The 16054-nt window shown below is 43.2% G+C and overlaps 1 protein-coding gene across 1 annotated transcript in view; it reads right to left on the reverse strand.

Moving 5' to 3' along the window:
- RASGRF1 (Ras protein specific guanine nucleotide releasing factor 1) overlaps positions 1–16054 on the reverse strand; it is a 131533-nt gene that overhangs the window by 104375 nt on the left and 11104 nt on the right. Inside the window, exons 2-4 of the mRNA XM_033919863.1 lie at positions 8811–8917; positions 8099–8246; positions 2477–2569 (exon numbers count right to left, since the gene is read on the reverse strand). Coding sequence (XP_033775754.1) covers positions 2477–2569; positions 8099–8246; positions 8811–8917 — 348 coding nt within the window. The remainder of the gene's footprint in view (positions 1–2476; positions 2570–8098; positions 8247–8810; positions 8918–16054) is intronic.

Here is a 16054-nt window from a genome sequence, read left to right on the forward strand (position 1 = left end):
TAAAAAGGGATGGTTGGAGGGGGCTCGGGAGAGGAGGGTCTTTTGGTGGGGGGGGGTCTCTTAGGTCTCTGTGAAGGATAAACACAAATGTCCTTGCATTGTCTGCTGTTGTATTCTGCATTGTGTTGAGTTAGAGTTAGGCGGTCCGCCCCGGGTGCACGCCCCAAGGGGGTGCACAGCTGGCCACCCACCAGGGAATAGGCTGCCACCGGGGAATGGCTTCCACTGCCGTCATCGGGAACAAGCCGGCCGAGTTCTCCCTTCTTTTCTGCCCTGCAGGGCCGACCAACTCTCGCCACCCAACGTCAATTCTGACATCGGAGAGAATGTTCTGGGCCAGCCAATGGCTGGCCCCGGAACATCCTCTCTGACTTTAGAATTGACATCTGGCAGCAAAGAGTTGGTCGGCCCCGCGGGGAAGAGAAGCAGGGCGAACTCGGAGCTGGCCTGTTCCTGATGGCGGCAGTGGCAGCCTATTCCCCAGCGGCGGTGGAAGCATTTTCCCAATGGCGGTAGCATAGGGGAGGGGAGGGAAAAAAAAAGAAACGGGGGGGACGACGACAGGGATCCAGAAAGAAAGGGGGCAGGGTGAAACAGAAAAATTAAAAAATGGGGCACGGAGAGAGAGAGAGAGAAAGACAGACATACAGAAAGAAAGGGGGCATGGAGAGAGAAAGAAAGAAGGGGGCAGAATGAAAGAAAGAAAAAGTTGGGGGAGGGAATGAGATCTGGAGGAGAGGAAGCATTCAGGAGGCTGAAAGAAGGAAAGAAATATTGAATGCACAGTCTGAAGAATAAAGTCCAACCAGAGACTGATGAAATTACCAAACAAAGGTAGGAAAAATTATTTTATTTTCAATTTAGTGATCAAAATGTGTCCATTTTGAGAATTTATATAAGCTGTCTATATTTTGCACTATGGCCCCCTTTTACTAAACCTTTTACTAAATCGCAATAGCGGTTTTTAGAGCAGGGAGCCTATGAGTGTTGAAAGCAGCGTGGGGCATTCAGCGCAGCTTCCTGCGCTAAAAACTGCTATCGCGGTTTAGTAAAAAGGGAGGGGGTATATTTGTCTATTTTTGTATAGTTGTTACTGAGATGATATTGCATAAAGTCATCTACCTTGACCTCTTTGAAAACCCGCGGAATATAAATAATAATTAACATTTTCTCTGCGTACAGTGTGCTTTGTGTTTTTAAAATTTTATTGTTGGTAGATCAAAGTCATCTACCTTGACCTCTTTGAAAACCCGCAGAATATAAATAATAATTAACATTTTCTCTGCGTACAGTGTGCTTTGTGTTTTAAAAATTTTATTGTTGGTAGATCATTTTGACTTGGCCACGAAGTTAAGGGGGAGGGAGGGGAGCTGCTGAAAGACATCTAGTAATCCTTGCAGGCTTGACTGTGCAGGGAATTATTTTTGTAAAATCATGTTTTGTTATGTGACTGACATTGTTTAGACTTTAATTTCTATGAATGAATAGAATGAAAATGATTTAAAATTACTTGCTTGTTTTTATGTGCGTGCACTGAAAGAAAGTGGAGAGAGAGTGGGCTGAGGATGCTGAAGGGAAATAGGGAAGAGAGAGTGGGGAGAAGACGCTGATTTATAAATTGACAATTGTACAGAATATTGTTTCTTTTTATACTTTAATATAATAAGTTCAATATAAAACAATTCAAGGCTTGTGTGGATGGAATCAAGTGGTTTGCGGGGATGGGGACCAAGCTTACGGGGATTAGTCCAATAAAATGGTATTTTCTTATTTTCATTATTTGTTTTATTTCTATTTGTTAATTTGTAAAGTGGTGATTGTTATATATCAGTTTTTTCAAATTTACATCTACTGTCTTTATATTTTGCACAGTATTAGAGGACATGTATTACTGTTTTTGTGGTGTTGCATTGTATGCAGAGTCTGGTTTCTTGGCAGTTCAGTTTAACTTTTGTCTACATATTTCTATTTTTAGTTTGTGATTATTCCATATTGGGCGAGGGTGTATCTGTCTGTGTGTATGAAAGGGACATGGCTTTCTGATAGCATCGACTGTACAGGATCAATTGACTGTACAGGATCTGGCTTGTTTAGTTTTATAATGTATGTGTTGGTGTTCTAGTGCTCACTGCAGTGTTTAAGATGCTACCTTTTCGTAGGTACACTTGTGCGATATGTGGATTGTTACTAAAAATCATATTTTTCATATAGATGAGGGGGTGTCAAAAAATGATGGGCCCTGGGTGTCACATATGCTAGGTACGCCACTGACCTACAGGATGCGCTTCTTGCTGCAAGAAGCATGTCCTGTAGACAGTCAGCTGACGCTGGCGCCTATCCTCCTCTCTGGCATTTTGAAGCAATGTGCAATACCCTGGTCTAAATCTATCCTGCCAGCAGTATACAGTCTATGAAATGACCTCTATGGTATGCATCGTGTGGGGCCCTCAGAATATACATCTACCCATGAACCCACCTTTTTGATTTTCTTGATATCACTGTCGTCATCACTAGGGGGAAGGGTCTGAGTGGACTGTATTCGCTCGTTGTCCTTCAGTAAAGATGCTATCTGTGAAGCAAAAGCAGAACGTGACATGAAGACTCAAAAGTGCACGAAGTCTAAGAAAGCAGCTCAACAAGCAAAGATCCAGAAATATACATAGTGATAACTGAAAGCTCAAGAGTTTCAGAACGACAAACAAATCCCTCCCCCCAAACAATGTCCCCCACCCAGTCCTCCCCGCAGGGATAGATATACCTTACAGACACTTCTGCTATATTAAAGAGTAACCACCAATGCTACAGTATATAATGTTGTAGCTGATGAGGCAGAAGTCTCTTTGCTTATTCCTGTCCATGCTCCTCGGGATATCTCCCAGCCGCTAGCCTTAGAAGGTTTATCATAAGCAGGTTTTGGCCAGGTACTAATGACCTGGATAGGCCACCGTGAGAACGGACTACTGGTCTGACCCAGTAAGGCTATACTTATGTTTTTAGGACATCATTCCTTATTCTCTTTTCTCTACTATTTGGAATGAGCACTAAGGAATCCAGCTCTTGTCTCGACCTCATTTCTTACCCCTAAATGTTGTAATAATAGAACAGCTCCTAAAATTATCGGTCAGTTCATCAAACATCTGCTCCCCAGGTCCATTGGTCTTGCTGGATGGCATCTGGCCACCACTAATTTATTAATAATAGACTGGCTATTTCTAGGGCATTTTAGCCTATTGGTTGTAATGCAGCTACATAAGAACATAAGCAATGCCTCCGCTGGGTCAGACCTGAGGTCCATCACGCCCTGCAGTCCGCTCACGCGGCGGCCCAAGTAGGTCCTGTACCTGTGCAGTAATCCTCTATCTATACCCCTCTATCCCCTTTTCCAGTAGGAAATTGTCCAATCCTTTCTTAAACCTCTGCCCTATTACGTCCTCTGGAAGCGCATTCCAGGTGTCCACCACACGTTGGGTAAAAAAGAACTTCCTAGCATTCGTTTTGAATCTGTCCCCTATCAGCTTTTCCGAGTGCCCTCTTGTTCTTTTATTTATCGAAAATTTGAAGAATCTGTCCCTCTCTACTCTCTCTATGCCCTTCATGATCTTGTAAGTCTCTATCATATCCCCTCTAAGTCTCCTCTTCTCCAGGGAAGAGAGGCCCAGTTTCTCCAGTCTCTCAGCGTATGACAGGTTTTCCATACCTTTTATCAGACGTGTCGCTCTCCTCTGAACCCTCTCGAGTAACGCCATATCCTTCTTAAGGTACGGTGACAAATATTGTACACAGTACTCCAAATGCGGGCGCACCATCGCCCGATACAACGGCAGGATAACTTCTTTTGTTCTGGCTGTAATACCCTTCTTGATTACACCTAGCATTCTATTCGCTCTCTTAGCGGCCGCTGCGCACTGTGCCGTAGGCTTCATTGTCATATCCACCATTACCCCCAAGTCCCTTTCCTGGGTACTCTTATTCAATAATATCCCTCCCATCGTATAGTTGTACCTCGGATTTCTGCTTCCCACATGTAATACTTTACATTTCTCAACGTTGAACTTCACTGCCATCTCGTCGCCCATTCTCCTAGTTTGTTCAAGTCCCTTTGCAATTCTTCACAGTCCTCTTTAGTCCGAGCTCCATTAAATAGTTTGGTGTCGTCTGCAAATTTTATTATCTCACACTTCATCCCTATTTCTAGATCATTAATGAAGATATTAAATAGCAGCGGCCCGAGAACCGAGCCCTGCGGGACACCACTCGTGACCCTCCTCCAGTCCGAGTAGTGGCCCTTCACTCCTACCCTCTGTTTTCTACCTTCCAACCAGTTTCTGATCCATCTATGTACATCTCCTTCTACCCCATGGTTCTTCAGTTTCCGGAGTAGACGTTCATGGGGCACCTTGTCAAAGGCTTTTTGGAAATCTAGATATACAATGTCTATGGGGTCTCCTTTGTCCATCCTTTTGTTAATCCCTTCGAAGAAGTGCAATAAGTTCGTTAGGCACGATCTCCCCTTGCAGAAACCATGTTGGCTGGTTATCAGAAGTTCGTTTCTTTCAAAATGTTCATCGATATTTTCTTTTATCAGTGCTTCTGCCATTTTCCCCGGAAACGAGGTCAGGCTCACCAGCCTGTAATTTCCCCAGTGGTCTGCAGAACAAGAGTCTCATGTTCCTGGAATGCTCCCAGAGGAAGTAATTGCAGAATCTACCGTTCTAGGATTTAAGGGTAAACTCTGGCATAGAGTGATATGGGTAAGGGTAAATTAGATGCACATCTCCCTTGAGAAGCATACGGTGATATGGGGACTAAAACTAGGCCAGGGTACACCTGGTGGGGCCTCCGTGTGTGCGGATCACCGGACTTGATGGACCCAGGGTCTGATCCAGAGATGGCAATTCTTATGTTCTGTATTTACACCATGTTTCCTTTCTATCAGAGAGCAGAAGAAGATTCCCAGATTACAGGAGTCATGGTTGATTTATAGTTGTCAAATGCACTAGATCTAACACATAAGAAAAGTGAAAATGTGATGCATATTATCAGCTCCTAGCTGATTATATGGTCAGAACAGACACCAGATTATACCCTACATAACAGATGATTCATATACTTAATTCCAAGACCCTTACACTATAAAAATTTATAATTTTGAGAGTCTACCTTGATCGCAAATTATCTTTTGATTTTCATATTACTTCTCTTGTCAAAAAATCTTACCTCCTTTTATGGAAACTATGAACGATAATGCCATTTTTCAACTTTCTTTCATTTAGATTAATAGTACAGTCTCTCATTTTGAGTTTACTGGATTATTGTAATGTTCTTTATCTATCGATTTCTAAGCAAAACATAAAAAAAGCTGCAGATCATTCAAAATACTGTGGTACGGTAGATTTTTGGATTGAAACGAAGCGATCACATATCGCAGCATTATCACAGATTACACAGGCTGACAATGGAAGCTAGAGTAATATAGTAACATAATAGATGACGGCAGATAAAGATCCGAATGGTCCATCCAGTCTGCCCAACCTGATTCAATTTAAATTTTTTCTTCTTAGCTATTTCTGGGCAAGAATCCAAAACTCTACCCAGTACTGTGCTTGGGTTCCAACTGCCAAAATCTCCGTCAAAACCTACTCCAGCCCATCTACACCTTCGCAGCCATTGAAGCCCTCTCATAGAAACATAGAAAGATGACGGCAGAAAAGGGCTATAGCCCATCAAGTCTGCCCACTCTACTGACCCACCCCATTAAGTCTGAGTACTAATGACCTATTTCCTAAACTCGACCCTCGTAAGGATCCCACTAGGGCATCCCATTTATTCTTAAAGTCAAGCACGCTGGTGGCCTTGATCACCTGCTCTGGAAGCTTGTTCCAGTGATCTACAACCCTTTCTGTGAAGAAATACTTCCTTACGTCGCCATCGAATTTCCCTCCTCTGAGTTTGAGTAGATGCCCCCTTGTGACCGAGGGTCCTTTGAGAAAGAAGATGTCTTCTTCCACCTCGACACGTCCCGTGATGTATTTAAATGTCTCAATCATGTCCCCCCTCTCCCTGCGTTCCTCCAGAGTGTAGAGCTGCAATTTGTTTAGTCTTTCTTCATACAAGAGACCCTTGAGCCCCGAGATCATCCTAGTGGCCATCCGCTGAACCGACTCAACTCTAAGCACGTCTTTATGGGTTTTTACCAGATAATTGTGACTTGGGATTGGCCTCCGTGAAAATGAGATACTGGGCTAGTTGGACCATTGGTCTTATGTTCTTATTTCAAAGTGTATGAAAGGGTCGTCTTCTGCCTAACCCAATCCCATCATCTGGTTAAGGTTACAGCCGGAAGCAAAGCCTTCACTTTTCCAACCATAAAGTGGTAGTTTTATAACAGGGCATTTGGATGCCCAGTCCAGCCCTTGTTTCTAAAGAACCTTTAGCAGCAGAAATCACACCTCCATGGCAGAGATGGGCAGGGGTCTGGTCCGGCTCCTGAATCATTCAAATACATTTTATAACCTACGTGTGCATTTTTGAACTCTGCCCAGGCTCTGCCTCTCTCAGCAATGTATGTACCATGATATCATCAAGTATATCTCACATCACTGAATATTTTATCAGAGACCATGGCATGTAGGCAGAAAGATGATTTTATAAAGTTAGCCCTTCGGTTTTAATGTTCTACTTTAAATTGGGCAATAACATTTAGACACTGAACACGTGTAAATGATTGGAAGAATGCCACATACATGAATATTCCTGCACTTACGTCAGTAACTGTCTAAATCGACTGAAGTGCTATCCTGTACCTGCCAGCATCTTACATTGGGTGAATCTGAGAGGAGACACCCACTTGGGTGGAGTCTGGGCAGAGCATGGTGGGGCTGGATAAGTTGGTTACCAATCTGTGGCATTGAAGTACATGCAGTTACCCAGCTCTGTGGCAGCTACCTTTCTTTACGGAAGAGACGTCTAAATACAGAGGCATCGTTATGCAGTTGTCCTCTTAGGGCCAAATTCTATAAACGGTGTCCCGATTGTAGGCAGCGGTATGCGACCAACCAATCGGGATGCACATTTTCTAAACAAAGCAACCTGAGGTAGGCCGCCTACACTGATGCTTAAGCTTGCACAAGGCTGGGCGCAGGTGTGGTTTCACCTGGAAGTGGCATTAGGCAAGATTAAGCGGCCCTAGGCATCTCCCTAGGGTTGCGATAGGCACCTGGAATATAGGGCCGCTAAACTGATCATGGCAAGGAAATCTCCCAGCTATGATCAGCTGAGTGGCCTTAGGGATCTGGCCAATCAGAGTATTAGGCCACTCCCAGTGCATCCCAGAATGCACTGGGAAGGAGGCCTAAGGCACTGGTTGCCCCTCCTTCAATCTTGTTTTAAAACTACGCATATTAATTCATGGAGGAATATATTGAGTCATTAATGTTCTGTCATGCCAGTTATTCCACAGACTAGATAATGGTCTGACCATGGGACTGGAGCATGTAAATCATCTCAGAAAAAAATAAGATCTAATATATGACCCTTTTCATGGGTAGAACTAACTACAACCCAAGTAAAATCTACGGCAGACGAGTCAAAAAGTCACTTGCCCAGCTCCAAGGGAATTTGGTTAAAGCAGAAATGAAAATCTCCTAACACAAAGATGTAACGCACATCCACTTCCAAGTGAAATAGCCAAAAAATAATACCAGGAATAAAGGAAATTAGATAGTAGGTTTAAAACTAAGCAGAGAAAGTATTTGTTCACTTGTTATTCTTTTTGGAAGATTGGTTAGGGAGTTAGCATACCTAGTTGCATTGATGAAAGATGTAGACAAGTTCTTAGAGGAAAAGCCCTTAGTCTTGTCAACTTGAGACAGCTTCTAGGAGCTGAGTTGACCACTGTCAGAGATAAAATGGTGGGCCATTGATCAGACTCATTCTATCCTCTGTTCTTTGCAGTAATTCAGTGCATTGATCACGTTCTAGATCTGAGATACAACTAAAGGCAAGGAAAGGAGAAATCTGCTGTGCTCTTCATATGAGGTTCTCTGTTTGGGCTGATAGACTAGCATGAATAGGCCAGGAGAGGCCATAGGTTTCTTACCTCTGATTTCAACCGTTCCACTTCTATTTCTCCATCTTCAATCTGTTGGCGGAGTTGCTTTGCTACAGTTTTTTCAGTCTCTACAATCTGGAGCAGGTGGAGGTACTTCTGCATTAACCCTTCATGTTCTGTGGCCAGATTTCTATAGCTATTTGAGAAAGACAAATACATTTCTGCAAGAAGCTGATATAGAATTGAACCAATTCTGTCTTTATATAAGCAAGTTGTCTAACAAATGCTCACATAGAGAGGTTTGAGGTGCAAAGGTATGCTTGCCATTGTGCCCTTCCAGTCCCTCTTCATCTAACTCTTCAATCACAGGGTCTCCCCCCAAGTCTTTCTTTAAGTAGCAGGGACCCTCTACTTTCTCCATGTGTTCCTCTACCATCACATGAATCCACCAGTTCTCCTTTACAATCACTACAGTTCAAGGTCTTCTCCAATCCCTCCTTCTTCTCACACCCCTCCTCCATCCCTTCTTCCTCTCTGTATAATCACAGGCTCCCTCTGGTCCCTCCCTGTTCTCTTTATAATCACAGGGACCTCTAGTCCCTCCTTTTTCTCTGTATAATCACAGGGCCCCTCCGGTCCCTCTATAGCTTTCATAAAAATTATAGTCCCCTTCTCTCTCCATGGCAGAGGTCAAGATGGGATATGCTAGTAGGGTAGTGGACGTGGTGTGATGGACATAATGGACATTAGCAGCTGTTACCTGGCATGAGTTATTGCTGCGACCCAGTCATCACAGTCCTTTGCATCCTCACTTCTCAGCTCCAATGCCTTTTGGTTTTCATGGTTAAAATTCACAGTAAAATAATACTGTAGAGACAAATAGTAAAGATTATTGTTATTATCCTTAATATGCATTATGAAGTATTGACTATGACCACAACAACACTCAAAGAGAAGGACCACACTGATACTGATACAAGAAACAGCAAGGAAAGATTACTCTTGCTCCCTCTGCACAAGTTTTTCCAGTCTGGCATCACGTTGTCCTAATTGGAAGTTAGTTGCGCCTTGAAATTGTGGTTATTGGTCACAGCCATTCTCTTCAGATCTCAAGTTAAAGATTATCACCAGGACCCCTGAGGAAGGCAAAATACTGCCGAAACATGGCACGTGTAGGTCCCATGTTCACAGAATACTTCGTAAGCCAAGAGCATATGGTGCAATGACTGTTATAATTTTGATAAAGATTTTCTGCATATATGGGAGTTTTTCGAAAAGTTACACAATTACATTTTGTGAACAAACATTTACACTTGTAATCTCCTGAACATCTAGGATCATTTGTTCCACTTTCCTTGTGTTTCTTGACTATGATAAGACAAGCTTGGCTGTATTTTTTATTTTTCTAAATAAAAGCTTATTTTCTGGGACTCAAACAGAATATTAACATAATTGTTACAATCCCCCGAAATAGATCACATTATTCCCACAGTTCATCACATCATTCCCACTATTCCCTGGAATAGGATGTTCCGGCAGTCTCTGGGAATGGATTTTCTCATGATTCCCACATTCTCCAGGACTACATCACTGCATCATCCACAGTCTCCAGGAATGAGTCATTTCTACAATCCCTGGGGACACATCATCACTTCATTCCCACAAGCAGAAGGAACAGGATATTACATCATTGCATGATTCCTACAAGCTCTAGAAAGTGACCACTGTACGATGCATATGACAATTAGAAACAGATCACTGCAGCATAACCTCACTTTTAAATGCATTTTGGGTTTTTGGCTTTTTTTAGATTTTTGTTCTACCTTTTCAATGGTAGTCCAAGGTGAGTTACATCAAGGTACAGCATGCCTTTCCCTGTCCCCAGAGGGTTTACAATCTAACTTTCTACCAGAGACTTGCCCAAGGTCCCAAGTGGGATTTGAACCCAGGCTTCCCTGGTTCTTAACCCACTGGTCTAAACTAAAGCTTGAGTTTATAGACTGTGTCATCTCTATAAAAATAAAGCTCAACTCGATTTACAGTAAATAAAATAGAAAAGAAACAATAGGCTGAAGACTACAATTTTTGCAGAAAGATTGAAGAGAGCCTAGTTCTCTCAACCACAGAGGGATATCATTCCATAATTCAGTTATTTTGAATGAAAAATATTTCCCCAGTTTGCCAGTAGAGACTATACATTTCAGAGAAGGAAAAGACAATTTAGTTCTAACGAGGCACAGTCTTTTAGAGTTCCAAGACAGAGGAGAAAAGGACAAATGCCAAATAAGATCTTAAAGGTTAAACAGGCACATTTAAAAGATCTCCGTGAGAGTATCGGAAGCCAGTGAAGTTTAGCCAGCAGTAGAGATACATGGTCAAATTTATCGATCCATTAGATTCAGCATCCAATTCTTTACACACTTCCATCTTTCTCAGGAACTAATCTTCTCTTCTACACCCGTTTGCCAAGCACCCTGTAGGGCTAAGATATCCTTAAACTGAGAAACATGAAAAGGTCCAGATACATTGTGTGTGTGTGGGGGGGGGGGGGACGACTGTCCGGGTGTCTTGAGGTTTTTCCAAAACCCAGCAGTTTGTTCAGGTTTTGGAAGACCTGAGCTTGGAGCCATGTCTGGAGGCCCGCTGCACATGTACGGATGCCAACACAATGGCCTCATACATGTGCATGACATCTTTGTGTTGACATCTGTGCATGCGTAGAGGCCCTCCAAGCCTCAGGGAAGGAGACAAGAGATTTGGCCGGGGGAAGGGCTGTGGGAGGAATGGGGCGGGGCTGTAGCAGAATGTGGCAGGATGTCCTCTTTTTTTAAAGAGGAAATCTGGCAGCCGGTGGGGGGGGGGGGATTTTTTCAAGGTTGCTGATATAGAAAGTCCATCATGTGTCTGTTTCATTCCATACTTTAAGAAGTCCAACCAATAAAACTCTCCCGTTCTCTTATGGAACCATTAAGAGAGGTGAATATTTGTCAGGGTTTAAGCAGCTAGGAAAGGCTCCTGCTCGCTTAAACTATCATAGGCAGGCCAGCTGATGATATCTAGCGGCACTTAACTGGACGGTGCTTGTGAATACTAGCTCAAACCCCTTAAGCCTAAAGAAGGCAGTACAGGGGCAGTCTAGGGCCTAGTCACAGAGCGGGAGCTATGTGGGTACAAGTGATAGTCAGTGGTAAGTGACCAGATAGGACCACCCATAAGGCCGTCTTACATGCGGGAGCCAGTGCTGACTGTCAGCTGTCTCCCATATGGCCCACCCAGTCTATCCATCCACAGTAACAATTAACTCTTCCTCTCTCTAAGAGACCCCACATGCCTATCCCACACCTTCTTGAATTCAGACACAGTCTCTGTCTCCACCACCTCTTCTGGGAGACTGTTCCATGCATCTACCAACTTTTTCTGGAAAAAAAGTATTTCCTTAGATTGCTCCACAGCAACCCTATGCCCTCTCATTCCAGAGCTTCCTTTCAAAAAAGAGACTTGACTCATGTGTATTTACGCCATGTAGGTATTTAAACATCTCTATCATATCTCACCTCTCCTGCCTTTCCTCCAAAGTATACAGATTGAGATCTTTAAGTCTGTCCCCGTACGCCTTATGATGAAGACCACACCATTTTAGTAGCCTTCCTCTGGACCGGCTCTATCTTTTTTATATCTTTTTGAAGGTGTGTCCTCCAGAACTGTACACAATATTCTAAATGAGGTCTCGCCACAGTCTTATGAAGGGGCATCAATATCTCCTTTTTCCTACTGGCCATACCTCTCCCTATGCAACCTAGCATCCTTCTAGCTTTCGCCGTCACCTTTTAAACCTGTTTGGCCATCCTAAGATCATCACATACAATCAGCAAGTCCTGCTGTTCCGTAGCGCACATAAGTTCTTCATCCCCTAAAATGAACTGTTCCTTCGGGTGTTTGCAGCCCAAATGCATGACCTTGCATTTCTTAGCATTAAATTTTAGCTGCCAAATTTCAGACCATTCTTCAAGCTTCGCCAGGTCTTTCTTCATGTTATTCACACCATCTGGGATGTCTACTCTATTGCAGATTTTGGTATCATCCGCAAATAGGCAAGTAGCAGACTGATACCTTCCCCCATGAAAATGAGCTGACTTCCCTTTCAATACTTCTCCTGATCAAGAGCCGATCCCACTCCTAGTCCCCTCCAAACGAGAGCAGCACTCCCTTCCAACCCCTCATCCCAAACAAGAGCAATGCCCTCTCTTGCCCTTTCACCCCAAACAAGAATGTCCTCTCCTGGATCCCTCCCATAAAAGAGCAGAGCTCCATCCTAGCCAACCCAAACCAGAGCAGTGCCTCATTCTGATCTTCCATCCCCAGAAATGCTGACCCTACAAAAGAATGACTCCACTCCTGAAGGCCCCCCCCCCCACACACACACCTTATAGGCCCCCTCAAGCCTACAACTGTCCCTGGTGATCCAACAGGTTAGTAAGGGCAGAAAAGATTTCTGTTCACTCCTGCCCATGGTAGCTCCAGGTTCCAGAACAGCTGCCACAACCTCTAGCTGCAGTCTCATGGTCGTACTGCAGTACTGAAAGACTGCCACTAAAGGCCACATTAGTCATTTTGTAGCTGGATCAACCATGAGCAGGAAGGAGTGGAGACTGTTCCAGTCCAGAATACCTTGCTATACCGGGGACTGTTAAGGTAGGCTGGGGGGAGTGTGCCTACAGAGGTAGAGGTGGGAACTTTGAGACGAGGGTTGTTCTTTTTGTGGAGTCAGCTCTTATGTGCAGGGCAGTAGGAAAGGAAACTACTCTTGTCTGAGCGGAAATCTGAGAATTTTTGCTCCTCTTGTTTGGGACAGGTGGGAGGGGGTGCTGCTCTCAGTGAGAGAGCCTAGTTCCTGATTGGGGACGGGTCAGGAAGGGGCCATGCTCACAAATCATCACGCACAGCTTCACATCCATCTGAAGAAGGTTTGAATGTATGTACATGAACACGCTCTAAAACACATGTACTCGCAACTCTGGCCTGTGCACCAGTGCATGACATCCTACTGATATATACATATTTGGCTATGCACTTCCTGCAGGTAAAACAAGCTTTGCACACAGAAAAAGCTGGATCAAATTCCCCTGAAAAGAAAGCTAAAAAAAGACAGCTATGGTAAAACAGTCAGATTCAGACACAAATTAACCCTTAACAGCCGATAGAGATAATACGCCACAGTCTGTAACATTCACCCCCCCCCCCCCCCACACACACACACACACACAGGGCAGTGCAGAGACCCTGCAGAAGAGGAGTAATAGAGGTAACAGCCAGGGGCTGAAGGTTTATTTCTGACATCTACTTTATGTGATCTTGGGCTAGTAACTTTCTCTGCTGTTGCTACAAGTATTAACTTTTGCAAAACATCCCGATTTAGGATACTGAATAAATACAGAAATATGTTTCAACTGAAAAAGCAAAACATCCTGAGGCAAGGCATGAGCCCAGGTCACAGGACGGGATGAAGGGCTGCGCGGAAAGAGAGGTCCTGCGACTTCAGGGCACAGCATCGGGCTAGCATTGAGTGTGGAGTCTATATTTAGCAAATGCGACATTTCAGCTCTTTCTGAGATTGTCAGTGTGAGGGGAAGGCAGGCAATACTCAGCTATTTCTCATTGTGTGCTTCTCCTGTTACCATAGAAACCAGAGTCAGACTAGGTAGCATCAAAGCTGTACCATATATACAGAGCCATGAATAAGAAATACCGGAGTGTGGAACCATAAAAAGACATGAGAAATACCACACCTAGTAACAAGAGACCTATTGAAGACAGATACCAGACAGTAGTGACCACAGAGATAGAAACATGACAGCAGATAAAGGCCAAATGGCCCATCTAGTCTGCCCATCCACAGAAACCATTATCTTTTTCTCTCTCTCTCTCTCAGAGATCACACTTGCCTATCCCAGACCTTCTTGAATTCAGACACAGTCTCTGTTTCCACCACCTCTTCCGGGAGACTGTTCCAAGCACCTACCACCCTTTCCATAAAAAAGTATTTCCTCAGATAGTAGAGGGAATTCCACACCTAGTAACAAGAGGACTATTGAAGACAGATACCGGAACGTCAAGACAGCTACCAGACGGTAGTGATCACAGAGATAGTAGAGAAATATCACACCTAGTAACAAGAGAATATTCAAGACAGATACCAGTTGGCAAATTTCATCTACCACTATGTCACATTTTCCTAAAGCCAAAAAAATTTTGTCGAGGAGGAAGATTGATCCGATTGAATTTTAGAGTCTTTACGAACTTAGGCACCAAGATGTTCTATCGGAAAATTTTCATAGTTATTGGGACAATGTGAGCTCTTCAATTTTAGATGATATTGTTCCCCAACATCTTATTAAGATAAGGGCAAAAAGAATGAATCTTGGTATGATCTAGATCTCTTGAAAATTAAGCGCTCAGTGAGACAGCTTGAACGCCGCTGGCAAAAAACGAAATCTGCAAAGGATAAATCATTCTGGCAAAATGGTATAAACAAATGTAAAAGAAAATTAAAAGAAAAACGTAAGGAATATTATTCAGCAAAAGTTGATCCAATTAAACCAGATACTAAAGAGCTTTTTAGATCAGTTACATTTATATTTGATGTTAGTGATTTATCTCAAGCCCCTCAAGATAGAATCCCTTCTGCTGTGGAGATTGCATCTCATTTTGATCAAAAAATTAAAACGCTCAGACATTCTTTTTCTTCTATTTTAGATCTTTCTTTCATGAGTCCAGATCTACTGATAACATCATGCTTAGCTGACTTAGGTTGGCATTCCTTTAAACCTTTAGATATTCAAAATACACTAGGTCCTCCTGTTTATTAGATTCTTGCTCTTCCATTATTATGAAGTCATCAAATCTGACTTTTCAGAAAGATCTCTTCAATTGGCTAAATAACAATTTAGCTAAAGACGATTTCCCACATAATAATTACCCCTCTCGTTAAAAATTTAAAGAAATCACACTATGAGATTAGTAACTATAGACCAATGGCATCAATACCTCTTTTTGTAAAATTAATGGAGGGAGCTGTTTACCAACAATTATTGGATTACTTGAATTTGTTTCCTTTTCTACATGAATCTCAATCAGGTTTCTGCCCTTTTCACAGTACGGAAACACTGATAATCTCACTTCTGAATTATCTACATGACTTATTCAGTAAGGGTACAGGGGCACTTCTGTTACAGCTTGATTTAAGTTCTGCTTTTGATCTCATTGATCATGATGCTTTACTTGGATGTCTTGATGCCATGGGAATTACAGGGAAGGTTTTTCATGGTTTCAGGATTTTTTTAAAATCTCGAACATATCAAGTGTACTTCCATGGGTCCTACTTTATTATCTGGTGTAACTCATGTGGAGTCCCACAGGGTTCCCCACTTTCTCCTGTCCTTTTTAATATTTATCTTGCTTTAGGTCAGATACTATCTTTGTTTCATTTGAAAGTATTCAGTTATGCTGATGATATTATTATCGTTGTTCCTATTAGTTCTATCTTTCAGCATCTTTAAATTCTATTAACAAGATTTTTCTTACTGTGAACAACTGGATGAGGGAACACAAATTAAAACTTAACCCAGAGGATTTCCAGCGGAAGCATGGGGCTGTAGGTCATGTGTTCTTACAGCTCCGATATGCCTGCTGCAGATCTGTCACTTAATCAGCGATTTCACCCCTCTAAACTGCCTGCCCGCTGTGAGGATTGCAACGCAGACCTCCTAGATTGCTTGGGGTGGATTGTGGTGGGATGGCTGCGAAACAACTGGCAGAAAGCTGTGAGCAGGGAAAATAGCTAGAAACCAAGATGACGGCGCACGTGGCTCCTGCATCCCTGGAATCCCCTAGCTCTCTCTGGGTCGCAGAGGTGACGGCGGAGGTGCAGGCCGCCCTGGAGAGCACTCTCAACGCAAAATTGCAGCGGATCATTGATAAACTGGACACCCTGGACCAGCGCTTTGC

The sequence above is a fragment of the Geotrypetes seraphini genome, chromosome 14 (assembly GCF_902459505.1).
Source record: "Geotrypetes seraphini chromosome 14, aGeoSer1.1, whole genome shotgun sequence".
NCBI lineage: Eukaryota > Metazoa > Chordata > Amphibia > Gymnophiona > Dermophiidae > Geotrypetes > Geotrypetes seraphini.